Source organism: Euleptes europaea, chromosome 2, assembly GCF_029931775.1.
Source record: "Euleptes europaea isolate rEulEur1 chromosome 2, rEulEur1.hap1, whole genome shotgun sequence".
NCBI lineage: Eukaryota > Metazoa > Chordata > Lepidosauria > Squamata > Sphaerodactylidae > Euleptes > Euleptes europaea.
In genome coordinates, this window is record NC_079313.1 from 139376520 (window position 1) to 139402962 (window position 26443).

At 49.9% G+C, this 26443-nt stretch overlaps 1 protein-coding gene across 1 annotated transcript in view; it reads left to right on the top strand.

Annotated features, from left to right (window-relative positions):
• KIAA1755 (KIAA1755 ortholog) overlaps positions 1-26443 on the top strand; it is a 42632-nt gene that overhangs the window by 4663 nt on the left and 11526 nt on the right. The window contains exons 2-12 of the mRNA XM_056844942.1: positions 1482-1775; positions 5229-5341; positions 7252-7393; positions 11185-11382; positions 13397-14636; positions 16074-16250; positions 17304-17427; positions 18971-19064; positions 21011-21097; positions 23813-23929; positions 25146-25244. Coding sequence (XP_056700920.1) covers positions 1482-1775; positions 5229-5341; positions 7252-7393; positions 11185-11382; positions 13397-14636; positions 16074-16250; positions 17304-17427; positions 18971-19064; positions 21011-21097; positions 23813-23929; positions 25146-25244 — 2685 coding nt within the window. The remainder of the gene's footprint in view (positions 1-1481; positions 1776-5228; positions 5342-7251; positions 7394-11184; positions 11383-13396; positions 14637-16073; positions 16251-17303; positions 17428-18970; positions 19065-21010; positions 21098-23812; positions 23930-25145; positions 25245-26443) is intronic.

The following is a 26443-nucleotide window of genomic DNA, read 5'->3' on the forward strand; positions in this document are numbered from 1 at the left end:
GTTGAGGTCAAAACAAAGCATATGATGCAGAAGCAAAGAGCCAGTGTGGTACTGTAAAATATTTCTTCCTAATGTCCAGCTGGTACCTTTCTGTCTGTAAATTAAACACATTATTGTGAGTCCTATGATCCTCTGCTGCCAACAGGAACAGCTCCCTGCCCTCCTCTAAGGGACAGCCCTTCAAAGACTTAAAGAGAGCAATAATTCCCCCCCCCCCACCTCCTCTTCTCCAGAGCCAGTGTGGTGTCATGGTTAAGAGTGGTGGTTTGGAGCGGTGGACTCTGATCTGGAGAACTGGGTTTGATTCCCCACTCCTCCACATGAGTGGTGGAAGCTAATCTGGTGAAGTGGGTTGGTTTCCCCACTCCTCCACACGAAGCCAGCTGGGTGACCTTGGGCTAGTTACAGCACTCTCAGCTCCACCTACCTCACAGGGTGTCTGTTGTGGGGAGAGGAAGGGAAGGTGATTGTAAGCCGGTTTGATTGTTCCTTAAGTGATAGAGGAAGCCAGCATATAAAAACCCACTCATCTCCTTCTACTAAACATTTCCACGCCCCTCAGCCTTTCCTCCTAGGGCTTGGTCTCCAGGCCCCTGATCATCCTCATGGCTCTCCTCTGCACCCGCTCCAGAACTGCCCACAACACTCCAGGTGTGGCCTGACCAATGCAGTGTACAGTGGAACGATGGCATCTTGCGATTTGGATGTGACGTCTCTGTTGAGGCCCCCCAAGATCGCATGAGCTTGTTTTGTCGCTGCACCACACTGGCTGCTCATATTGAACTGAGGTCGACCTGTACCCCCAAGAAGATAATTCACAGTGGGTAGCCGTGTTAGTCTGTCTGCAGTAGTAGAAAAGAGCAAGAGTCCAGTAGCACTGAAAGCTCATACCCTGCCAGAAAATATTTGTGTGAGTCTTGAAGGTGCTACTGGACTCTTGCTCACGAAGTGAGCTGTGGCTCATGAAAGCGCATACCCTGCCAGAAAATATTTGTGTGAGTCTTGGAGGTGCTACTGGACTCTTGCTCACGAAGGGAGCTGTGGCTCATGAAAGCGCATACCCTGCCAGAAAATATTTGTGTGAGTCTTGAAGGTGCTACTGGACTCTTGCTCACGAAGGGAGTTGCGGCTCCTGAAAGCTCACACCCTGCCAGAAGATATTTGTGTGAGTCTTGGAGGTGCTACTGGACTCTTGCTCACAAAGTGAGCTGTGGCTCATGAAAGCGCATACCCTGCCAGAAGATATTTGTGTGAGTCTTGAAGGTGCTCCTGGACTCTGGCTCACGAAGGGAACTGTGGCTCATGAAAGCTCACACCCGGCCAGAAAATATTTGCGTGAGTCTTGGAGGTGCTCCTGGACTCTGGCTCTTTTCTACTACTGTACCCCCAAGACCCTGTTGACACCCAGTGCTGGGAGGGGCACGGCTGGCAGGCCTTGGGGCCGCCCAGGGCGGACCTGGCTTCGCGTGCCCGCCTGCCAGGCTGGCTGGCTGGCAGCAGTTCCCAGGCAGCCCGTGCGGCCCCGGGGCCGGCGCGGGCCGGGAGACAAGGAGGCTGCTGTTGGCGAGGCTGGCCCGGCAGCGGGGGGGAGCAGGAGGCGTCGGCTCCCCTTCCCACTCCCCTTCCCACCCCCCTCGCCCTGCCCTGCGCCGCCCGAGGAGGAGAGCGAGCGAGCGGAGGACCGACGGACTGGCGGACGGACGGAGCGCACCGGCCGGCCCGAGGTCTTTGCGCGTCGGGGCGCACCTGGACCACACCTGGCCTTGGCCAGCATGGTAAAGGGCAGCTGGGGAGAGGACTGCGAAGCCCCGGGCAGGAGCGGCCGCAGGGGGGGGGGAGCGGTTGCGGCTCCTCTTCGGGAGACCTCGGAGAGGCGAAGGAAAGGTCCTTGTGCTCCATCGGCGGGGAGGGCGCTCCGGAGGGTCCCGCGGTCGGCCTGCCGTCGAAGACCCAAAGGCCCCTCCGGCAGGGCCGTCGAGACGGGCCGGATTTCGGGGGGTGGGGGTGGGTGGGGCTGAGAGCTTTGACTCCAGAACTCAGCCCCCCCCCACTCTTTAAGGCTTGAAGAGGGGAGTGGACATGTTCGTGGAGGAGAGGGCTATTCGTGGCTACTAGTCCAAATGGATACTAGTCATGATGCAGACCTACTCTCTCCAGGATCAGAGGAGCACGCCTATTACCTTAGGTGCCATGGACCGCAGGCAGGATGGTGCTGCTGCAGTCATCTTGTTTGGGGGGCTTGCTGGAGGCACCTGGTTGGCCACTGTGGGAACAGATTGCTGGACTTGATGGGCCTGGGTCTGATCCAGCACAGCCTTTCTTATGTTCTTAAGGTCCCAGCCCAGCATCAGGCTTCTCCTTTCTAGTTAAAGGACGGCAGGTGTTAGGAAAGCTCTTCCTTGGAGAGTGGTTGCCTGTCAGAATCCCCCTGGATGTGGGGGTGGCTGCCAACTCAGAAGGCTTGAAGAGGGGAGAGGGACATGTTCATGGAGGAGAGGGCCATTCATGGCTACTAGTCCAAATGGATACTAGTTATCATGATGCATACCTATTCTCTCCAGGATCCTATTAGGTGCTGTGGAACACAAGCAGGACAATGCTGCTGCAGTCGTCTTGTTTGTGGGGCTCCCTTGAGGTACTTGTTTGGCCACTGGGTGAGCAGACTGCTGGACTCAATGGACCTTGGCCTGTTCCAGCAGGTCTTTTCTGATGTTCTTATGGGTCCCCAAGGTGCTCCTGGACTCAAATCTAGCTGTTCTGCAGGGAGGGCTTCAAGTGTTGTGGATGCCTCTTCTCTAGGACAGGAACTTCTTATGGGGAGATGGGCAAATTTGGATGTTATGCATCTGAGGATGCACTCCAAGACAGCTGTCCAAAACACTGGCAGACAGGGCTGTTGGGAGTTTTGGCTCCCCAAACTGCAGCCTTGGCTAGCGGCCCGATGTCGTCCCCAAATGGTTAAACCCCACAAAGGCCCTCAAATGTCATAGAGAGCAGCGGAGTGGAAGTGAAGCCCACCTCGTCTGGTCCAGGGTCGACTGTTGATGGCTCCAAGTTGGGTGGGGGCAACTCTTGTTTACAGTACTGGAAAGGGGAAGAGGCCACCCTTCTGCTGGGAGCCTGCAGAGTGGGTGGAGACTAGGCTGTGGCCCTCAGGCCAAACCATTTGCCCCCTCCCTCTCAAAAACAAGGCTGTTTCCCCCAACTTTCGTGCTCTCTAAAAGGACAGAACAGGAAGTGTAGTGGTGTAGACTGTGGCTCAGAGGCAGAACATCTGCTTGGTGTGTGGAAGTTCCCAGGTTCAATCCCTGGCAGCACCTCCAGTTAAAAGAATCAGGTAGTGGGTCATGTGAAAGACCTCTGCCTGAGACCCTGGAGAGCTGCTGCTGGTCTGAGTAGACAATATTGACTTTGATAGACCAAGGGTCTGATTCAGTGTAAGGCAACTTCATGTGTGTTCATGTGCTAGAGATAAGGAAATATAGGGAATGTGTTTATTCAGGAGAGGGGCTGTGTCTCAGGGGTAGCACATTGGCTTGGCATGCAGAAGGTCCCAGGTTCAATCCCTGGCATCTCCACTTAAAAGGATTAGGTAGCAGATGATATGAAAGACATCTAATTGAGACCATGGAGAGCTGCTGCCAACCTGAGTAGACAATACTGACATTGATGGACCAAGGATCTATCTGTTTGGGGAGGTGTTGTGGCTCGGTGGTAGAGCATCAGCTTGGCATGCAGAAGGTCCCAGGTTCAATTCCCAGCATCTCCAGTTGATGGACCAGGTGATCAGTAATGTGAAAGATCCTTCTCTGCCTGAAACCCTGGAGAACTGCTGCCAATCTGAGTAGACAATACTAATGTTGATGGACCAAGGGTCTGTTTGGGGAGAGGTCATGGCTCAGTGGTAGAGCATCTTCTTGGCACGCAGAAGGTCCTGGGTTCAATTTCTAACATCTCCAGTTAAAGGACCAAGTAGTAGGTGATGTGAAAGACCTTTCTCTGCCTGAGACCCTGGAGAGCTGCTGCTTGTCTGATTAGGCAATACTGCCCCTGATTGACCTAGGGTCCAGTTCAGTATAAGGCAGCTTCATGCATTCATATGTTCTGATTTGAGGAGATAACACAGAGGTTTTCTAGCCATCACTCGGTACAGCTGCAAGTAAAAAAAGGCCAATGCTTAGGCCCCATCAGGGTGTTGAAAAGTTCCCAGGGCTGCTTGTCCCTTTCAGCAGGTGAGGGAGACTCAAAGCAGGTTGAACATTGGTTTGCCTGAGGCGGGAAGAATGGTAATCAAGCTTTGGGATTCCACAGAGTTCTTCATCGGGCAGAATGGAAAGATTTTCAAGTACGATGAGGAGAGTAGTAAACAACTGAAAATATTTGCTTGGTTTTTTTTCTTTTTTGCAAGGTCATTTCGGAAATGTTAAGTTTCCTGCCAAGGTCAAATGATGAGGCCCTTTGGGAACTGTGACAGTCCAAGGAAATGACAGAACTCCCAGGGGAATCTCTAGGCTGCACTAATGTGACCCTTGGACACAATAGCAACCATGCCTTGGCTTTCATTCATAAGAACCTTTTGTGAACTTTTGTAGATCTTCCCCAACGAAGAGTCCTGTGAAACCCAGAAAATGGCAGATTCCTTTGCTAACGTCAGTTGGGCCAATGAAAGAGTTCTCTATGCCCATGTCTGTGTGGACCCATGTTATTGAGTTCATTCTCGGGTGTGGGTTACACTTCGTGAGGGTCGGTGCTGTGGCCCTGTGGGCAATCTGGTCCTCAGCATTTTCTGCAGCTCCAGCAGCGTGGAGGTTTTCTTTAAGGGGAGGGGATTAGGCCCCAAAATGATCTCACCCGATGTGACCCTGTGTGTCTAGGACCAGCAAATCTCTAGTTTGCAAGAGCTGCTACTTCCCAGCTTGCAAGCGGGTTCCCTCCTGCTTTCTCTGCCTGCCTGGAGGAAGAACTCTTTCTCTCTTTCTCATCAAGAAACATCAGCAGAGGGAACAAAAGTTTGGCACCCAGAGGGCCATTGAGGGCTGCCGAGATCATTAGCAGCTGTTTGGGAAGGGAGTGCGTGGGACTGAAAACCGCTGAGGTTAAAACAACCGCCTGGCGGGGCCTCTTGCCAGCTCCAGGGAGTGAGGGCCAGAAAAGAGGGGGCTTCATTAGTCTGTTCCTTCCCTGCAGGGACCAACCCACCCACGTCCCCTCCCTCTCATCCTCCACAGCTTGACTGGAGCAAAGGATGCCCGCCGGGCTTCCCTGGCATCACTCTGAGAGATTGCCTAAAGGCCCTTGCTGGGTGTGCCAGCCAGGCTGTGCTGCAGAGCGCCTCCCAGGGGTAAAGCAGGAGGGAAACCCCCAAGGGGCAGGGCTTATTATTCCAGGAGGGCAGGGAGGGCCAAATGCTTCCCCTCAGCTTCCAGGCCCCATGGCATGGGGTGGGGACGGGTGCAGGCGTCCGGAGACTGGTGCTTCTGGGAAGTAAAGCCGGGGGTACCCAACGCAGAGGGGGTGCCAGGTAGCGGACTCTGGCGGCAGCCAGGAAATCGGGCAGCCTCAGAAGTCAGCGCTGGGAGAAAGAGGACAGGGACGGTAGAGGGCAAGAAGCCAACAGAGCCCTTTTGCTTTTCTTCCATATGAACTCTCGAGACGGAAAGATGCCCATCTGCGGAGGATTCCAGCAGCCAGTTTCTTCCCAGAAATGTTTGGCAGAATCCTCAGAAAGCAGGAGTCACAAAAGAGGGGGCATCTCTGTAGTCTGGCTGCACCTGGGAAAAACAGATAAAAATAACGCCAAGGCCAATGGTGCAAAACAGGTTAAAAAAATTATTATTCAGAATAGAAATTCCCTAAGCATTTCGCCCAAAAGGCTTCTTCACTAATGATCACAGTAGCATCATTTATGCTTATTTGAAGGACTACTGCAATTTCTACAGATTCCCCTGAAGAAGCCTTTTGAGCAAAACGCGTAGGGAATTTCTATTCTGAGTAATACATTTTTTAAAACTTATTTTGCGCCTTTGGCCTTGGCCTTATTTTTATCTTCTGTTACTAGTGCGGCCCTTTTATTTCTCTTTGCACCTGGGAAAAGACACCTCAAGCATACCACAAAATGCCTGCTTCTTGATGTGTGTGGTTGTGTGCATAAGGCAGCTTCATGTGGCTCAGTGGCCAATTTTCTGGCCACCGCTGAGACAGTCCTGATTCTAGGTCCAGGCAAGGAAGGCCTGGCTCCTTGATGTGTACAATCAAACTGCAAGAGCCATGTGACTGTTCCATTCGTGCCTTTTTAACGGTCTGGCATCTTTTCTTAGTGCATCAGGTGATGCTGGCTGTTAGCATTTTGAGGGGCAAGGGAAGTGTGTCTAGGTGTTGGGGGCTGTGGCTCAGTGGTAGAGCATCTGCTTGGCATGCAGAAAGTCCCAGGTTCAATCTCCGGCATCTCAATCTCTCGGCAAGCAGATGATGTGAAAGACCTCCACCTGAGACCCTGGAGAGCTGCTGCTGGTCTGAGTAGACAGTATTGGCTTTGATGGACCAAGGGTCTGATTCAGTATGAGGCCGCTTCGTGTGTTCATGTAAGGTCAGAAGAGAAGAAAAGAAACAAGGGCCAAGATCCATTTGGTTCTTCTCACTCCAAGAAGGCTTGTGTTTGGCTCTGAACAGTAGGCAGACTTTGAACACCATTTGAATGTCAAATCCTGCTTCAAATAGTTCCCGCACGAGCTGGTGGAGCGATTGAGACAGGCTTAAATTAGCGGCAACAGAATGCAGCTGCGTGGCCGGCGATCCGTCCTTATTTAAACCCGCATGACAGAAATAATGCACCGGGACCGATCTGGAGCCTCGCGTTGCCAACAGAGTGACTGAAACCAGTCCCAAGGTAGAAAAATATTCCAGGTTTCCTTGGTTGAGGTTAAGGCTTTCCAGAGTTTCCCCGCTGCCAGAAATGTCTCCACTCCACTCCAGCGCAGCAGCTGGGGTTCCTATTCAGCCTCCTGGATCCAGGACCTATTTGCATTTCAAGCAGAAGAGTATCACAACACTGTGATGGATTTTCCCAGCACGGGCATGGCTGTAGTTTCATGAGAGGCTTCCGTGCTTTGGAGGAGGCAACAGCTCAGCAAAGAGGCCCTTTGGCAACTGTCTTTCCAGGCAGCCTCGTTTTGCTGCTGGCTCCAGATGTCTCTTTCATGTTTTCTTCTTCTTCATAAGGCTCCCTTTCTCCGAGCTGTGTTTGGCCTGCAGAGCAGACGGGGCAGCCCCTCCAGCGTGTGGGCGGCAGAAGGGAGCAAAGAAGAGCAGAGACCGGGCCCAGAAGCCAGGGTGGAGGGGCCGGGAAGGAGGGGGCCGGCTCCTCGGGGAGGCAATAAAGTCCTCCGGGCGAAGGGTGAGGCCGAGCAAAGATTTGACTGGCTTGCGGCAGACGTATGCTGGAGGCGCTGCTAAGAGCCCTCTTGACAAAACACGAAACCTGGAGACGTTCCCCATCAGAGGCTTTCATCTGAATGCAAGCAGGGGCCTTTTAGTGAATGCAGAAGTGGTGACGTCATGCTGGAATCTGACCAGGGTTTTTCAGAGCCACGAAGGTTGCGCTGGCTGAGCTGGTGCCGTTTGCATTTGTCCTGCCGTCACCTCTAGTAGGAAAAAGTTCGTCTGGAGTTTGAAGAGCTACACAGTCCTGCACAACTGTTTGGCCAGAAGGGACAGGATTTCTCCATGAAAATTAGGACTATCCCCATCCTCACACCCAGGATCACTGCCTAAGGGTCCCCTGGTCACAGTCCAGCTCTCGTTTCTATCCCACTGAGAAGCTCACGGTTCTCCCCCTCCTTCATTTTACAATCTCACCAATTCTGTGAAGTTGATTAGTCTGAGAGAAGGTGACCGGCCCCGACTCACCCAAGAGTGGGATTTGAACCCAGGATTCCACAGTACCTTCACCTCTACACCAGATTAAGACCAGTGGTTTGGAGCAGTAGACTCTGATCTGGAGAACCGGTTTGGTTCCCCACTTCTCCACATGAGTGGCGGAGGCTAATCTGGTGAACTGGATTCGTTTCCCCATTCCTACACACGAAGCCAGCTGGGTGACATTGCTCTAGTCACAGCTCTCTCAGCCCCATCTACCTCACAGGGTGTCTGTTACGGGGAGGGGAAGGGAAGGTGATTGTAAGCCGGTTTGAGTCTCCCTTAAGTGGTAGAGAAAATCAGCATACAAAAGCCAACTCTTCTTCTTCTTGTTCTTCTTCTTGTTCTTCTTCTTCTGTCCTCATCTGACATGGCATGGTGAGAAGAGCAATAAAATGGCTGCCACAAAATGGCTGTCACAGTGGTGTTTGTTGTTGTGCAATTGAAAGACATTCAGTAATAGGAGTGTGCACCAAAAAATATTTTGTAATTTTTTTGGATTCAGGTTTAATAGACCTGAATTTTTTTGGAAAATCCTTAAAAGTCTCTCTGATTCTAATCTTGTTACCAAGCTTATTGTTCTGTTTGAACTGGAAGACCATACTGTTATGGCATCAGCCTTTCTTTCACCAAGGTCTGCACAGAGAGACTAAATGAAGCGGTCAAGATTCTCCTGTAAATAGCAAAATATAAAGCAACAGACTTCTGATGAAGCTGATGTGAAACAAGGGCATAATCGTGAAACTTTGTATGGATATTGTTGAAGGCTTTCACTGTCAGAGTTCATCGGTTCTTGTAGGTTATCCGGGCTGTGTGACCGTGGTCTTGGTATTTTCTTTCCTGACGTTTCGCCAGCAGCTGTGGCAGGCATCTTCAGAGGAGTAACACTGAAGGACAGGGTCTCTCAGTGTCAAGTGTGTAGGAAGAGTAATATATAGTCAGAAAGGGGTTGGGTTTGAGCTGAATCATTGTCCTGCAAAAAGTATCAAAGGTAATGTGCTAATCATTACAGGACAATGATTAGCACATTACCTTTGATACTTTTTGCAGGACAATGATTCAGCTCAAACCCAACCCCTTTCTGACTATATATTACTCTTCCTACACACTTGACACTGAGAGACATTGATATATTGTCCAGTCCTATTGGCAGCTCTGTTAGCTGATGTAAGCACCTTGTCCCTATTTTGGCCTGCTGGATGCTTGGTGGCCAAGCAGAAGAGCCTGAGAAGACTGGTTGGGCATCCTTAGAGAACTGGTTAAGGTGGGTCTTTTAGCCTGCGTTGGCAAGAGCCACATCGAGTGAATGGTAGCAGATGTGGCATAGCTCCCTCAAGCATGTTCTCCAGAGAGGTAGCACCTACATTTTCTAAACAAATAAATGTGGCAGCTTTCTGGTGGCTACCACGAACTCTGGTCAGGTTGTGGAGAAGCCATCGTCCTGGAACCAAAGAGAAGCAAGCTTTGATCTGTCATGCACACAGGAACACACAAGAAGTCGCCTTCTACTGAATCAGACCCTTGGTCTATCAAGGTCATTACTATCCACTCAGACTAGCAGCGGCTCTCCAGGGTCTCAGGTAGAGGCCTTTTGCATCTCCTACCACCTGGTCCTTTCAATTGGAGATGGCGAGGATTGAACCTGGGACCTTCTGCATGCCAAACAGAGGCTCTTCTATGAACACATGAAGGATACCGCTACTCTGATTAGCAGCGGCTCTCTGGGGTCTCAGGCAGAGGCCTTTCACATCACTAAGTGCCTGGCCCCTTTAACTGCAGATGCCAAGGATTGAACCTGGGACCATCTGCATGCTCTCCCACTGAATCGTGGCCCCTCCCTCCCCCTCCCTTGGTCATGCTGGGGATTGTGGCCTCCCTTACAACATAACACTTGAAAGTGGAAACTGGCAGTTCTCATCCAGAGAATCCTTGAACATTCAGTCATTTCCTCCATGAGAAGATTGTCATGAGCAGAATTGCCCCGGAGGTGTGTACTTTTACCCATATTTATGGCTGCAATTTCCCCCTCTCTCCAGCTCTTTCATGTAGGGCCTGGCAAGCTTGGCCTCGGATGTATGAATTGAAAGGGGGTTCACGTAGCCAGTTTGGGGAGAAGCTTTGCCTTGGCTTTTACTTCTCAGCTTGCAGCTGGGTTTTGACTTGATTTTAAAATGCTGTTCTAGGTCAACCATAGATCCTGAGACGTTTGTTTGAAAGAGTTCCTGACAAATGACTTCATCTGCTTTGTCGGGACATCTCTGCCCCCCCCCCCCATTTGTGGCATGGAGAGTCATCCTTCCTCTTTGCAGGCTTCTGGAATCCCACCCCCACCTTTGGTCCCAAGGACAGCTAAATATGGATGGTGACCTATTGCATAAGTTGCATCTGCCGTAGGCTGAAGACTGCCTGAGAGAACCCTTCGTTGTTATCTCAGGAGCAGAGGAGAGCTTCAAAGTGACGCAGAATGAGACACGTTTGAGCCAGTTCACACAACCAGTTTGGAGACGTCACGGGGAAATGAGTTTTCCTTTCAATTTCTCTGTGTTAAAATGTTTGACCCCCCCCCCCACAATAAAATCACATTCTGACAAATGCACCAGCAAAAGACTTCAGAACTGTGATCCAGTATCTGATGAAGGGAGCTTTGAGTGAAAAACTTGCACTCTGTTGGTCTCTAAGATGCTACTGGTCTCAAATTTCTTCAGGGGGTTGGATTAGATGCTCAACCAGGCCCCTTCCCGCTTTAGGACTCTATATAAAGCCCTACAGGGATTGGGATCAGAGTGTCTGAAGGACCGTCTTCTCCCGTATGTCACTGCACAGGAATTAAGATCACAGGGAGAGGCCCTCCTGACTCTCCTACCAATCTTAGAAGCTCGTTTGGTGGGTACACGAGAGAGGGCCTTTTCGGTGGCAGCCCCACAATTGTGAAACAATCTCCCCGGGGAGGTACTTCTGGCCCCCTCACTCTCAATCTTTAGGAGGCAGCTGAAGGCAGTTTGATTTAGGACTGCATTTGGCTAAAGCAGTCTTAAGTTATCATTTTAAATTTGGGTTATGTGTATTTTTATGCACTTTATTTTAGGCATTGTATTTATATTGTAAGCCGCCTTGAGATCTGCAAGGAAGAAAGGTGGCTAATAAATGTTTTAAACAAAGAGATATAAATAGTTTGCAGAGGCCAGGTCCGAGAAGGGGGTGCCCTGCCCACTGTCATTGGGTTTCACCATCCTCGGATGCCGCCTGACAGCTCTCTTTTCTCCCCTGCAGGACCCGCAATCCCTCGACGCGGCCGTGCAGAACACGCTTGCGGTTCTCTACCCGCCCTTTGACGTCACCGGCCCGACGGTGCTCAGCCAGCTTTTCCATGTCCTGGAGGCCAAATACCACGGGGACGGGCTCTGCTGCCTTCTCGACTTCCTCATCCCATCCAAGCGCCTTCTGGAGCACGTGCGGCAAGCGGCCTGCGTGAGTGCAGTCGAGGGTTGGGACGGATCTGAGCCTGTGCGCTTTGTGCCTTGGAGTGAATGGCTTAAACTACTCCAGGGGTCACCAATCTTTTCCAATGGGCTACAAGGTGATGGGCGCAGCCAAAAAATGGCTGCCAAAGGAGGCGGAGCCAGCCACAAAAAGTCTGCCGTAGCTTATCTTTAGTTACACGGTGAAGATTTTTGTCCTGTGGTAGCTGCTGCTGCCAAAGCAATATGTTTAAAAATCTGCACAGCCAGTCCAACCTGCAGTGGCCAGTCAGAAGCCCTGCTGGGCAAAAGTCCCACCTGGGCACAACCACTTTCTAGAAACACTTGGCACCCATGGGCACTGTTTTGGGGACTCCTGAACTACTCTAGGGTTGCCAACATCTAGGTAGTAGCAGGAGATCTGCTATTTCAACTGATCTCCAGCCGATAGAGATCAGCTCCCTGAGAGAAAATGGATACTTTGGCCATTGGACTCTATGGCATTGAAGTCCCTCCTCTCCCCAAACCCCGCCCTCCTCAGGCTCCACCCTAAAAACCTCCCCCTGGTGCTGAAGAGTGACCTGGGAACCCTAGAACTACGACTATTTTTCTCACGCTACATGAGTACTACAGCTAGCACATACTGATGAGACATTTGCAGTTGGTGTGTTTAGTAGGTTTAAGCCATTCTGGCATGGGATTGGGCTGTCGCAGAAATGGGGGGGCTTGGAGCAGGAGCGATCAGCTGCAGAGCCCCTTTCTTGGGCAGCAGACTGACCTGCCCTCTCACCCCTTCCTGCCCCTTTTCCACCTGCCTTGCTTCACCACTGGGTGGGTGGGGGTTTGGCAAACCACTGGCACCACCTCTGCTTATTCTGGGAGTTATTACTCCAGAGAAGTGGGGAGGTGTTACTCCTGGAGTAGTGTCCAGATCACGCGAAGTGATGGTATCACTTTACTCTGCTCTGGTTAGACCTCACCTAGAGTACTGTGTTCAGTTTTGGGCACCATGATTTAGAAAAATGTAGACAAGCTGGAACGTGTCCAGAGGAGGTCAACCAAGATGGTGAGGGGTTTGGAGACCAAGTTCTATGAGGACAGGGTTAAGGAGTGGGGTATGTTTAGCCTGAAGAGGAGAAGACTGTGTAGGGATACGATAACCATCTTCAAGTACTTGAAGGGCTGTCATATAAAGGATGGTGCTGGGTTGTTTTCTGTTTCTCCAGAAGGTTGTACCAGAAACAACGGGTTGAAATTAAATCCAAAGAGTTTCCATCCAGACATTAGGAAGAATTTTCTAACACTTAGAGCGGTTCCTCAGTGGAACAGGCTTCCTCGGGAGGTGGTAAGCTCTCCTTCCCTGGAGGTTTTTAAGAAGAGGTTAGATGGTCATCGTCAGCAATGCTGATTCTGTGACCTTAGGCAGATCATGAGAGGGAGGGCATCTTGGCCGTCTTCTGGGCATGGAGTAGGGGTCGCTGGGGGTGTTGGGGGTGGTAGTTATGAATTTCCTGCATTGTGCAGGGAGTTGGACTAGATGACCCTGGGGGTCCCTTCCAACTCTATGATTCTATGAAGCAATTTTCCTCCAGGCCAGATTGGCCAGGGATCCTGGAGGGTTTTTTTTTTTTTGTCATCTTCTGGGCATGGAGTAAGGGTCATTGGGGGTGTGGGGGGAGGTAGTTGTGAATTTCCTGCATTGTGCAGGGGGTTGGACTAGATGACCCTGGGGGTCCCTTCCAACTCTGTCATTCTCTGATTCTCTGAAATGCTCAAGAGACAACTCGACCTGTGGGGATGACTGTCTGGATTCTATTCAATGGAGAATGAAATCTGGTTAGTCACAGTCTCTTGCTTGGTTTTGCTGCAACAAACTCACAAAGCTACTCCCGTCTCTGGGGGTCTTCTCCTGACAACCTCCGATTGACAGAATATTGGCCAGTTGTTTCTGGGCTCATAACCTCACAAAGGGAGGCTGCCCCAGCAGCTGTAATAGCGTCTCCCTCCCCTTCTCTTTCCACCAGGCTCCTTACGTCAGCTGCGTTTTCCTCCACGAAGGCTGGCCGCTGTGCCTCCGTGAGAAAGTGGTCGTCCACCTGGGCCCGCTCAACCCCCTCCTGGTGCGCCCCGGCGACTTCTACCTGCAGGCGGAGCCCTGTGGAGAGCAGTCGGCTTCTCTCGCCGTGAAGTGTCTCTCCCGGGACCTCACCACCGTGGAGAAGATCCCCATCCCGGAAGCCGCCTGCTCCTTGCTCTTCACTCAGGAGTGGCTGGAGGAAGCCAACCGAGACCTTGGCAGGCCGGAGCTGCGGAATTGCCTGGTGGCCACCAGCAACGGGATCGTCCCCGTGCCGTGGAGTACAATCGTCACTCCAGAATTTGTCCAAATATCCCAGGCTGAAGATTTGGTGGGTAAAGACTTGCTGGCCCCCTCTGAGTCACAGAGGCAGACCAGGGACGGGAGAGCCACTCAGAGCAAGTACCCAGGCCTCATCAAGGTGGAGCGGGGATCCTGGACGAAATCCACTTTGTTTGTGGTGCCGAGTTTGTGCGATATCATCAGCGAGAACCTGGAAGGGGAGTATGTCAACCTCCTGGGCTTCTCTGAAGAAAGGAAACCGGATCTTTCTTCTCCCGCCAAGACAACAGCTTCACCTGCTCCACAGCCTGGAAGAGAGGAATCGCCCGAGGCCAAAGAGGGGCTTCCTTGGGCAACCGGAGAGGCCGCAAACAGAGAAAGCTGGACTTGTGGGAAGGGGGGAAACTCTGAAGAAGGCCCCTGCACCCCTTGCTTGAGGCGGAAACTGAGCCAAGACCCCGAGCTCCACGAGGCAAGGTGCCACTATCGGGAGTCGTATGTGGCTGCCCTCCAAAATCCTGTCAGCTTCAGCTCAGGATTGATGGCAGCCATACTGGAGGAGATGGACGCAGCCCAGCCGGCCCCCGCCTCGGAAAGCACAGGCGCTCGGCCTTCTGAGGGGTCAGGCGAGGCTGTTCCTGGGATTCTCACGGACTGTCCAAACAAGGAAGGCAAAGCCGAGCAGGTGGCCAAGCCGGGGCACGGGAAACTTCTGAAGCCTCCCGCGGACTCTTCGGCTGCCGGCAGCAAATTCTCATTCTTGAAAGGCCACCGCCTGCAGGTCTCCTCTGGGGGTGGCTTGTCCATGGCAGAGAAAGCCGGCAAGGGCCAGGAGGGGCCTCGCAAAAGGCCATCTGTCGTTTGCTCTCCCAGAACGGCCAGAGCCAAGCAGGCGGGCGGGAAAGGTAATGGCGAAGGAATCAGTCAGACGCACTCTCGCTCTGAGCAGGCAGGTCACCAGTTTGGATGTTGCTTCTGCAGGGAAGTCACTCCCTGCCTTTGGGCACGTCCCTCTCCATCAGCCCTTCCCCCCACCTCCGCAATGAGCAGACAGCAGTACTGGCTATTGTTGCACGAAACCAATATGTCACTCCCTGGATAAATCAGCTAAAGACCCTTCCTGAGAAGCGGATACTGCTGTCAAGTAGATCGGTCAATTGCGCGAGAGATGTGGCGACTTTTCTCTGTATAGTGTCAAGGAAAAATGAAATATAATTTCCCCCTTTTTAAAAGTGTGAATAGCCCATAGACCAAGTTAGGGCAATGCGTGGACAGCTGTATTGGCTGTTGTTGCAAAATTGCTGAGAAAATGTACATGCAAAACTCCAAGATCATGCCGTTATGGTGATCACAGTCAGAGTCTGCCAGGAAGAGTTTTGGGATGTTGTGTGGGGTGGAATACCAATTCTCCCCACCCACCCCCATTACTTCATTTTCTGCAGAGGAACAATGCAGAATGTAATTGGTTTGATTAGAGTAAGGGATAAATGCTTTTTTTGTTGTTGTCAAGTCACAGCTGACGTATGGTGACCCTGTAGGGTTTTGAAGGCGAGAGACCTTCAGAGGTGGTTGGCCATTGCCTGCCTCTGCATCACAACCCTGGTGTTCCTTGGAGGTCTCCCATCCAAATACTTCTGGTTCCGGAGATTGCGAGGCAGACACTGTACTCTGCTACAGAGCTTTTTGTTTGATCTTATTTGGGCTATTTTAAACAATTGCAGAAGAGCACAAATGCCCATTTTGTCCAGATCAAGTAGACTTCCTAGCCCACATTGTTTTAGCATGTCCACAAAATAATACTGCCTGAAGTCAATATATCACTCCCTGGATAAAACAGCTAAAAAGACACTTTCTGAGAAGCGGATACTGCGTTATCTGCTGTCAAGTAGATTGGTCAATTGCGTGAGAGATGTGGCAACTTTTCTCTTCATAGTGTCAAGGAAAAATTAAATTTCATACCCCCCCCTTTTTAAGTGTGAAATGGTAGATGGATAGCCAACGGCTGTTAAATCTAGGGAAAGGAGAAATACTTGCCAGGGCTGCCCCTGCTTAACTTCTGAGATCTAACAAGATCAGGCTAGCCTGGGGCTGTCCAAGTCAAAGCAATCATTGCATTACATTTCATTAAAAAAAATTTTTTTTGCATGGATTGTGGGTTTGAATGGCTTTTTTGGGACTGCCTCCCCTTGGGGACAGGAGCATGGTGCTGGGTCGGTTTGCTTGTGCTCTTAAGTTCAGCAGATCCTCTGCCCTTTGTTTTGTGGGGCAGATGGCCAGTCTAGATGGCGTTTGGGTACATTCTGTCTGTACAATTCCCTAACTGACAAGGTTTCTCTTGCCAGGTGCCAGTCAGGTTGATGTTGTGCTTTCGGAAGTCCCCGTACCCAAGAGCCTGGAAGGTACCATAGAGGGCACTTCATCCTTGGACACTCTTCCTCCCGGATCCAGCCCCCAGGATTATGTCCAGTGGGAGATGCTCAGTTCTGAGCTTCTGTCTTCTGGGATAGTGTGTCTGCCAGGTATTATGAACTGAGATATATACAGGCACAACATACTACTGGGTAGGGGCCGTGGCTGAGTGGTGAAGCAAATGCTCAGTATTCAAAAGTTCCCAGGTTCAGTCCCTGGCATCTCCAGTTAGAAGGATCGGGTAGCAGGTGATGTGAAAGACCTCTGCCTGAGACCCTGGAGAGCCGCTGCTGGTCTGAGTAGACAATACTGACCTTGATGGATCAAGGCTCTGATTCAGTATAAAGCAGCATAAAAAGTTATGCTGGTATAAAAATTTGTTGGTCTTAAAGGTGTCAGTAGACTCCAGTTTGTGTTTTCTCAGTTAATATGGTGTAGTGGGAAGAGTGTCAGATTAGGATGTGGGGGACTCTGGTTCAAATCCTCGCTCTGCCGCGGACGTTTGCTGGGTGACCTTGGGCCAGACACACCCTCTCGGCCTAATATGTGAAGCTGCCTTCTACTGAATCAGACCCTCGGTTCATCAAGGTCAGTAATGTTTGCTCTGACTAGCAGCAGCTCTCCAGGGCCTCAGAGGGTCTTGCATCACCTCCTCTCTACTGGGGAGGGGCCATGGATCAGTGGTAGAGCATCTGCTCGGCATGCAGAAAGTCCCAGGTCCAATCCCTGGCACCTCCAGTTAAAGGAATCAGGCAAGTAGGTGACATGAAAGACCTCTGCCTGAGACTCTGGAGAGCTGCTGCTGGTCTGAGTAGACAATACTGACTTTGATGGACTGAGGGTCTGGTTCAGTATAAGGCAGCTTCATGTGTTCATGAGATCCTGGGTATTGAAACTGGGACCTTCTGCGGGCCAAACAGAGGCACTGGCCCACAGCCCCTTCCATAACAAACCTCACAGGGGTGTTGTGAGGATGAAATGCAGGAACGTTATAAGCCACTTTGGGTCTCCAATAGGGAGAAAAGTGAAATATAAATGAAATAAGCAGATTCTTAATTAGAATTATGGGAGCAATTAGGTCAGGGGGATCTTGACAAAGAGAATATAAATGTTGCTTTTCAGCAAATGAATCCTTCTTGCCTTGACTTTCCCCTGGGTTTCAGGGAGCACAGATAGACTCGGGAGACCTATCCTCCAGATCACCACGAGCAGCTCAGCTTGGCAGGCCCCCGGGTGTTCAGCCCGAGAGGTGGCGGACCTCCTCCTCTTCCTCTGCTCCCTCCCCAGGTAAGCCTCCTCCAGTCCCTAATGAGAATGAGGCAGACTCCTTCCTGCCCCCACCCCCAGCTCTAGCTAACTTTTCTCCCCTCTTCATTATCCCTAGACTTTTAATTAATTAATGTTTTTTGCAAATGGGATGTATTTCACACCAGCTGGATAAGAACCTCAGAAGAGCCCTGCTGGATCAGAGGTCCATCTAGTCCAGCATCCTGTCTCACAAAGTGGCCAAACAGTTCCTCTGGAGGTTCAAAAACAGAGCATAGAGGCTGAGGTCTTCATAAGAACATACGAAGGACCCTGATGGATCAGGCTGGTAGTCCATCTAGTCCAGCATCCTGTCTCACACAGTGGCCAGTGGTGGAAGAAAAAAGAGGGGAATGAAACCCAACCTAAAAACAAAAGCTGGGTACCCGAGGTTGGGTGAAAGGAAAATTTATGTAGGTCTATGTAAAAATATTGCAAGTATCTTTTATTAGAAGCGCTATACAAAGTTTAAAATTCTTTAAAAGCATTAAAATAGCACAATGGCAAATCTTGAGGTTGATATCTGTAACCACAAACCAAACGCTTTTCGGCCTCTAGGGCCTTCATCAGTGGTTAGTTAAAACCTTTTCTTATCATATACAGAAATACAATGATGTAAACAAATGCAAATACAAACAGTTTAAAACCCAACCAGGCAAGTGAATATGTTGTAAAGTTTATTCTCAATTATTCAAACAACTGGTATATTGGGTTCTTGTTGGAATAGTGGTTAGTATAAGTCTCTCGTATATTTTGTGTGCGCGTATCAACCTGCTTCACCAGGGCATAGAGGCCATGAAAGAACCTAAGAAGAGCCCTGCTAGATCAGACCAGTGAGGGTCCATCTAGTCCAGCCTCCTGTCTCACACAGTGGCCAAACAGTTCCTCTGGAGATCCTACTAACGGCACAGAGGCCAAGACCTTCATAAGAACATCAGAAGAGCCCTAATGGATCAGAGCAGTGGTCCATCTAGTCCAGCATCCTATTTCACAAATAATTTGTCCTGGAGGGCCAACAACTAGAGATAGAGGCCAAGGCCTTCTCCTGATGTTGCCTCCTGGCACTGGTATTCAGAGACTGACTGCCTCTGAACATGGAGGTTCCCTTTAGTCACCATGGCTACTAGCAATCCAGAAAGCTTCCATGGCAAAGTAAGGATTTGAACCTGGGTCTCCCAGATCCTCATCTGATACGCTAACCACTACACCATGCTGGCTCTCATTCATATGAGGCGCCTTTCTGACCCTTGGGAATTTACACAAGGTGGCCATGGAGACACTTGGAAGCAACTCTCTTAATTGTAGTGGTGCTTTTTCTAGCTACAGAAGCGTGGGGACAAAGCTCCCTGGGCCTTTCCGGATCTCCGCTCAAAAGCAATTGAGGAAGACAATTCTGGACCCTCCCTGGGTCTCTCTCGACCATAACGCTTTCCCTTCTGTCCCCTGTGTTTGCCGCTGCTGCCAGTAAGTCAATCCTGCCGTTTCCCTCCAAGACAATTTGGCAGCGTCTTTTCCCTTCCCACAGGAAACAGGCCCTGGATGCGGGGCTGACGGTGGTAGTCGATGCCAGGAAGGAGCCTCTTCCCCCTGCCCTCTCCGCCGCGCTGGACTCCGTCCAGGTAAGTCCAGGTGGGTCAGGAGATCAAGGCGCCTTGCTCTGAGGGAGGGGGCTGTTGGTTTTGTAGAGCTTTCTCACCTGAGAGCTTCTTGATGTCTCTTGGTGAAAGATGTACAGTCGTGCTTCCTTCCACAGAATAATGCCCCTGAAGTTCATTGGTGGCTGTGTTTCTCCATCCATGGGTGAAGGATACAGTTGTCATGATAAGAAGTTCTTGTAAAACACGAGGGAGACTAATAGTAAATAAATAGACTATTTATTTATTTATTATATTTTTATCCTTCCCGACTTATTTGCAAAATTTGCATTCTGCCTTTTTGCTTCACTAGGGCCGCTCAACGGCTAACAATTTAAAACAGACATGATAAAAATCTCATTTAAAAATGGACCCCCTTCCCAAACACACATCATTAAAAAAAAATTTAAGTAAAGTTTAAAAGAAACATTTTTAAAAACATTTTTAAAAACAGTGTATCATCAAGTCACAACTGACTTAACATCGACCCCAGCAAGGGGTTTTCAAGGCAAGTGGGAAGCAGAGGTGGTTTGCCATTGCATTTCTCCTCTGCAGAGTCTTCCTTGGAGTTCATAAGAACATAAGAAAGGCCCTGCTGGATCAGACCCAGGCCCATCAAGTCCAGCAGCCTGTTCACATAGAAGGCCAACCAGGTGCCTCTAGGAAGCCCACAAGCAAGGCGAGTGCAGCAGCACCATCCTGCCTGTGTTCCACAGTACCTCAAATGATAGGCATGCTCCTCTGATACTAGAGAGAATAGGTATGCAGCATGACTAGTATCCATTCTAACTAACAGCCACGAATACCCCTCTGCTCCATGAATATGTCCACTCCCCTCTTAAAGCCCTCCAAGCTGGCAGCCATCACCACATCCTGGGGCAGGGAGTTCCACAATTTAACTATGCGTTGTGTGAAAAAATACTTCCTTTTATCTGTTTTGAATCTCTCACCTGCCAGCTTCAGCAGATGACCCCGTGTCCTAGTATTATGGGAGAGGGGGAATAAACTTCTCCCTGTCCACGCTCTCCAAACCATGCATAATTTTATAGACCTCTATCATGTCTCCCCTCAGCTGCCTTCTTTCAAAGCTAAATAACCTTAAGTGTTTTAACCGCTCCTCATAGGGCAGTTCCTCCAGTCCCCTAATCATTTTGGTTGCTCTTTTCTGAACCTTCTCAAGCTCTGTAATATCCTTTTTTAGGTGTGGTGACCAGAATGGTACACAGTATTCCAAGTGTGGTCTCACCATAGATTTGTACAATGGCAGTATGATACCAGCAGTTTTATTCTCAATTCCTCGTCTAATTATGGCCAGCATGGAATTTGCCTTTTTTACAGCAGCCGCACACTGGGTTGACATCTTCATCGAGCTATCCACTACCACCCCGAGATCCCTTTCTTGGTCTGTCGCTGCCAGCACAGATCAGTGTATATGTAAAGTTGGGATTTCCCCCCCCCCCAATATGCATCACTTTACACTAGTTCACTTTGAATCTCCTTTGCCATTTTAATGCCCATTCTTCCAGTTTGTAGAGATCCTTCTGGAGCTCTTCACAGTCCGATTTTGTTTTAACCACCCTAAATAATTTGGGGTCCTCTGCAAACTTGGCTACTTCACTGTTTAACCCCAACTCCAGGTCATTGATGAACAGGCTGAAAAGCACCGGTCCCAACACAGATCCCTGAGGCACCCCACTGCTCACATCCCGCCATTGTGAGAACTGACCATTGATTCCTACTCTCTGCTTCCTATTTTTCAGCCAGCTCTCAATCCATAAGAGGATTTGTCCTCTTATCCCATGACTGTGAAGTGTGCTTAGCAGTCTTTGGTGGGGGACTTTGTCAAAAGCTTTTTCGAAATCCAAATACACAATGTCCACAGGCTCATTCCTGTCCTGGATGATGACCCTTCACCCCGTTCTCCCTTGCAGAAGGCCTCTCCTGGCTCCATCCGTGCCATACTGATATTGGCAGAGAAGGAGACCGTGCCCCACGTGGACAAGTTCCCAGGCCTGCAGGTGAGTCCTTCGGCTGAACTCACCTTTTCTGCATGCTGTTCGTCCACCTTTACCTGTTGATATTCCAGGCTGATCATTTGGTTTGGATATAATGGTGTTCTTTCTCCTCCACGCCAGGCCTTCTGGCTCACGTGTGTTCAGTCTGTCTGTCTGTCTGTCTGTCTGTCTGTCTGTCTGTCTGTCTGTCTGTCTGTCTGTCTGTCTGTCTGTCTGTCTCTCTCTCTCTCTCTCTCTCTCTCTCTCTCTCTCTCTCTCTATCTATCTATCTATCTATCTATCTATCTATCTATCTATCTATCTATCTATCTATCTATCTATCTATCTATCTATCTATCTATCGTGCCGTCAAGTTACAGTTGACTTATGGTGCCCCGGTGAGGTTTTCAAGGCAACAGATGTTCAGAAGTGGTTGGTCATTGCCAGCCACCACATCATGACTCTGGTATTCCTTGGAGGTTGCCCATCCCAATACTAGCCAGGGCTTAGCTTCTGAGACCTGACAAGATGAGGCTAGCCTGGGGCTAGCCAGGTCAGGGCTTCACCAGTTGATAGTGACAAACAATTCAACCGGTGGACCTTTCCCCCTATAGATGCACTTTTGGGTGTCAAAAGGCCTCCTTCTGTTGAACAGCTGAAAAAAGCCCTGGCAGATGCTCAGGCAGCAGCCTAAGCAGGGACGAACTTGGGATCCTTTTCTGCAGCCCCCACAGCCCGGGACCCCTGCTCACCCCCTGACCCCATTTCTCTTCATCAATGCAGCCTCCATCCCCAGCTCTGACCGGCTGTTTTTTGCCAGTGGCTCAAACACAGGTCGGTGCAGAGATCCCTGATAGGTTAGGATCGAGAAGCAGTGGGGTGTAGTGGTTAGGAGTGGTGGTTTGGAGTGGTGGACTCTGATCTGGAAAACCAGGTTTGATCCTCCACTCCTCCGCATGAGTGACAGAGGCTAATCTGGTGGACTGGATTTTTTTCCCCACTCTCACACGAAGCCAGCTGGGTGACCTTGGGCTAGTCACACTCTCTCAGCTCCACCTACCTCACAGGATGTCTGATGTGGGGAGGGGAAGGGAAGATTGTAAGCTGGTTTGATTCTTCCTTAAGTGTAAGAGAAAGTCATCATATAAAAACCCACTCTTTCTTCTTCTAGGATAACTGCAACAACAACAATATGAATAATAAATTTTTATTTATAAATTTATTTATATAAATTTATATTTATGGCCAATCCGGGCTAAGGGCAGCTAACAACACTATCAATACAACAAACAACAAGCCACAAATTCAACATTAAAACATTCTGACACGCTGAGATTTAAATTTCCTTCTAATTCTATCTTTGGAGCCCAGTTTGATCCCAGTAGGGAGAGATGTTACAATGGTGACTGGAGGAGGGGGCGTGGCTCAGTTTGTAGAGCATCTGCTTGGCAGGCAGAAGGTCCCAGGTTCAATCCCCGGCATCTCCAGTTAGAGTGACCAGGCGAGTAGGTGATGTGAAAGACCTCAGCCTGAGACCCTGGAGAGCCGCGGCCAGTCTGAGTAGACAATATTAACCTTGATGGACCAAGGGTCTGATTCAGCATAAGGCAGCTCCATGTGTTCATGTGTTCATGTGACGTTGTTTTGAAAGCCGAATCACAAATTTCACATGTCACATATCTCATATCTCAGGGGGGGCCTGGACCAGACTAGTAACTTAGGTATATGGGAATGTTAAGGGCAAGAACAGGAAGAGCCGGTAAGTAATGAGGGAAAAGGAAAAGGAAAGGGGGGAAGATAGCCTGCAGCAGCAAGTTTTTCCCCAGTTATTACTCTCCAGGCAGTGAGATAATAATTCAGCACCTGGAAGGATTTACTCTTCTTTTATTAATGCTGCTCAGGTTAATTAATGGCATGTGAAATATGAATGAGGCTGGTTAATAGCCCTGCGTGAGACCCAAAGACCCACATTTCCCCCGTGAGTCCCCTTGAAAGGTTTTGGCTGGGAAAGGCTCATGGGTTGCAAGAGCAGAAGGGAGCTAGAGAGAAGCCCCTCACCCCACCCCACCCCCAGTGGCCTGCAATCCCCAGGATATTGACCACTTGGCAAAAACGGACTGATGGGACACCAGCTACTGGCTAGAAAGACAAATATTTAGAAGGAAAAAGGGCTGGCCAAAGGCAGATTTGCCTGTTTCAATAAATGATGTGACTATAGCAGGGTTGCACATTTATGCTTAATTAGCATGATTTATGCTGCTGCTGATTCTGGCAGGGAGGGGCACAGGGATATGCAGAGCGCTTAAGTCCCCCTGGGATGAGCCACTGCAAATCCTGCTTGGCACATCTACAATTCTGGAAGACACCGGCCCACAGTGGCTTCTGCCTGTGGACAACCAGCAGGGATTCCGCCTGTGTACATGCTTGCGCATCAATGCACACACAAACACACAGAGCTGACGGAGCTATCAGGACTCAGGGATGTGGTATTGTCCTGTTTGGCCCCGAGAGGCTTCACTGCGAGCAGGTAACCAAGACCTCTGCTGGCTTCGTGCCACCTCACTGAGGAGTGCACCATTCCATGCCATCTTTGGCCTGCACCACCCCAAATGCCTTTGGGATCCTCTCCTCTCTATCCACAGTCTTCTCGAACACCTACTCCCCATCCTTTCTGGATCAAATGGACCCTGCCTTCCAGCCAGCCACCCCTCTGACTGTCTTGTTGTGTCCTCCCTGCAGGTGGAGCTGCTGAGCTCTTTGAAGGCTCTGAGCCGCCATGTGGACAGTAGCCAGCTGACCCCGGCCCTGGAGGGCACCTTGACCTATTGCCACACCGAGTGGGTTCAGTACTTCCAGGTGTCTGTCGCCATGGTCACTCATCTCCCTCCCTCCCTCCCTCCCTCCTTTCTTTCTTTCTTTCTTTCTTTCTTTCTTTCTTTCTTTCTTTCTTTCTTTCTTTCTTTCTTTCTTTCTTTCTTTCTTTCTTTCTTTCTTTCTTTCTTTCTTCCTTCCTTCCTTCCTTCCTTCCTTCCTTCCTTCCTTCCTTCCTTCCTTCCTTCCTTCCTTCCTTCCTTCCTTCCTTCCTTCCTTCCTTCCTTCCTTCCTTCCTTCCTTCCTTCCTTACCGCATTATGTATTCCCAGCAATGTATTAAGAGTTTGAAAATGTTATAAAAAACATTGCTTTAAAAGGGTTTTCGGATGCCATGGCTAAAAAATGGTTGGAAGATGTCTTCACAGCTAAAGGGGACAAACAAAGTGCGAACTGAATTACAGTTGATATTCAAACTAAAGTCAATGCATTTACCTGGGCTGAATAAAGACCTTGCATTCATGGCTCATTACCAATGCTGATTTCTCCACCCCCATCTCTCCCCTGGACATCACAGACTCTTCTGCATACCACACCTAATCCCATCATGCCTGCTATTCACATTTACATACTGTTAACATTTACATACTAATGCTTGTCTGAATTCACTCTCCTCTACTTAAAGACAGATGGATTCACATTCTAGCTGTATCTGAAGAAGTGAGCTGTGGCTCACGAAAGCTCATACCCTACCAGAAAATATTTTTGTTAGTCTTTAAGGTGCTACTGGACTCTTGCCCTTTTCTGCTACTGCAGACAGACTAACACGGCTACCCACTGTGAAAGTGCGAACAGTATTTTTTATAACATTTTCAAACTCTTAATACATCACTGGGAATACATAATGTGGTAACACCCTGGGTTGGTTTCCCCACTCCTCCACATAAAGCCAGCTGAGTGACCTTGGGCTAGTCAAAGTTCTCTTAGAGCTCTCTCAGCCCCACCTACTTCACAGGGTGTCTGTTGCGGGGAGGGGAAGGGAAGGAGATTGCAAGCCAATTTGACTCTCCTTAAAAGGTCGAGAAAGTTGGCATATAAAAACCAAGTCTTCTTCCTCCTCCTCCTCCTCCTCCTCCTCCTCCTCCTCCTCCTCCTCCTCCTCCTCTGCTTCTCTCCATTCATTCGCCCTGTCTATTTTCTTTTTGTCATTGTGAGCTTATTTTATCTGACCAAATGAATTCCTGTCTTGTTTGATCGTGCAGAAGATGCACCACTTTATGAGTGACCTCCAGAAGGCCTCTCAGTTGCTGCAGAGCACTGTCCAGGAACTGGAGGAGAAAGACCAGCTGGAGAGCCTGCAGGTAAGCACTGAAATAAATTGCCGAGACCCAGAAATTGTGAGCTGCCCTCTGCTGCCCTTGTGTGGATGGGTGCTTTGAAGGCAGGAAAGAGTTCCCTCCAGCCAGCAGCATGAATTGGCTCGGGCCCATTATAGGACTGTCCCTTAATTGGATTGAGATCTCTCAAAGCGTTGGGGTGCGCACAGAGCTTTAAATCGGAGTGATTATATTCAGGCTGGCTAGAGGAGCAAGGACGGCATCCCTGTCTTCCTACAGCTGAGCAATTTGGGCTGGGAGGCCGGTGGCCGCCATGTCTCGACAGCTGCTAATGGACTCTTCATGTCCTTTTCTGACAGCCCAGCACAAGGCTTGGGGATAATTGGCTTGTGGCATCATTAAAGCAAAGCAAAGGCAGACTGCCTACCTGGGGAAGTCTGGGGAGTCCCTTGCAAGCCAGCATGGTGTAATGGTTAAGAGTGGTGGTTTGGAGTGTTTGGACTCTAATCTGGAGAACTGGGTTTGATTCCCCACTCCTCCACATGAAGCAAGCTGGGCGACCTTGGGCTAGTCACACCTCTTAGAGCTCTCTCAGCTCCACCTACCTCACAGGGTGTATGTTGTGGGGAAGGGAAGGAGATTGTAAGCCAGTTTGATTCTTCCTTAAGTGGTAGAGAAAGTCAGCATATAAAAACCAACTCTTCTTCTTCTTCTCTGGACCTGTTGAAACAAGAAAGCTCAGGATGTAGGCTTGAAATTAAATACTTCCACTGAAAAAAACCTTTGGCATTCAGAGAGAAAAGGAGACGGGGTGTCTTACGGTCTGTTGTACAGGGGCCTGATAATGTTGTTTGCCCTGTCCTGGATGGCCCAGGCTAGCCAAATTTCATAAGATCTTGGAAGCTAAGGAGGGTTGGCCCTGGTTAGTACATGGATGGGAGACCACCAGGGAAGTCCAGGGTTGCTATTGCAGAGGCTGGCAATGGCAAACCCCCTCTGATTGTCACTTGTCTTGACCTGGATGGCCCAGGCTAGCCTGTTCCCATCCGATCTTGGAAGCTAAGTAAGGTCACCAATGGTCAATACTGGGATGGGAGACCACCAAGGAAGTCCAGTGTTGCTATGCAGAGGCAGGCAATGGCAAACTACCTCTGTTTGTCTCTTGCTTTGACAATCCTATTGGGTCGCCATAGGTTGGTTACGACTTGATGGCACTTTCCACC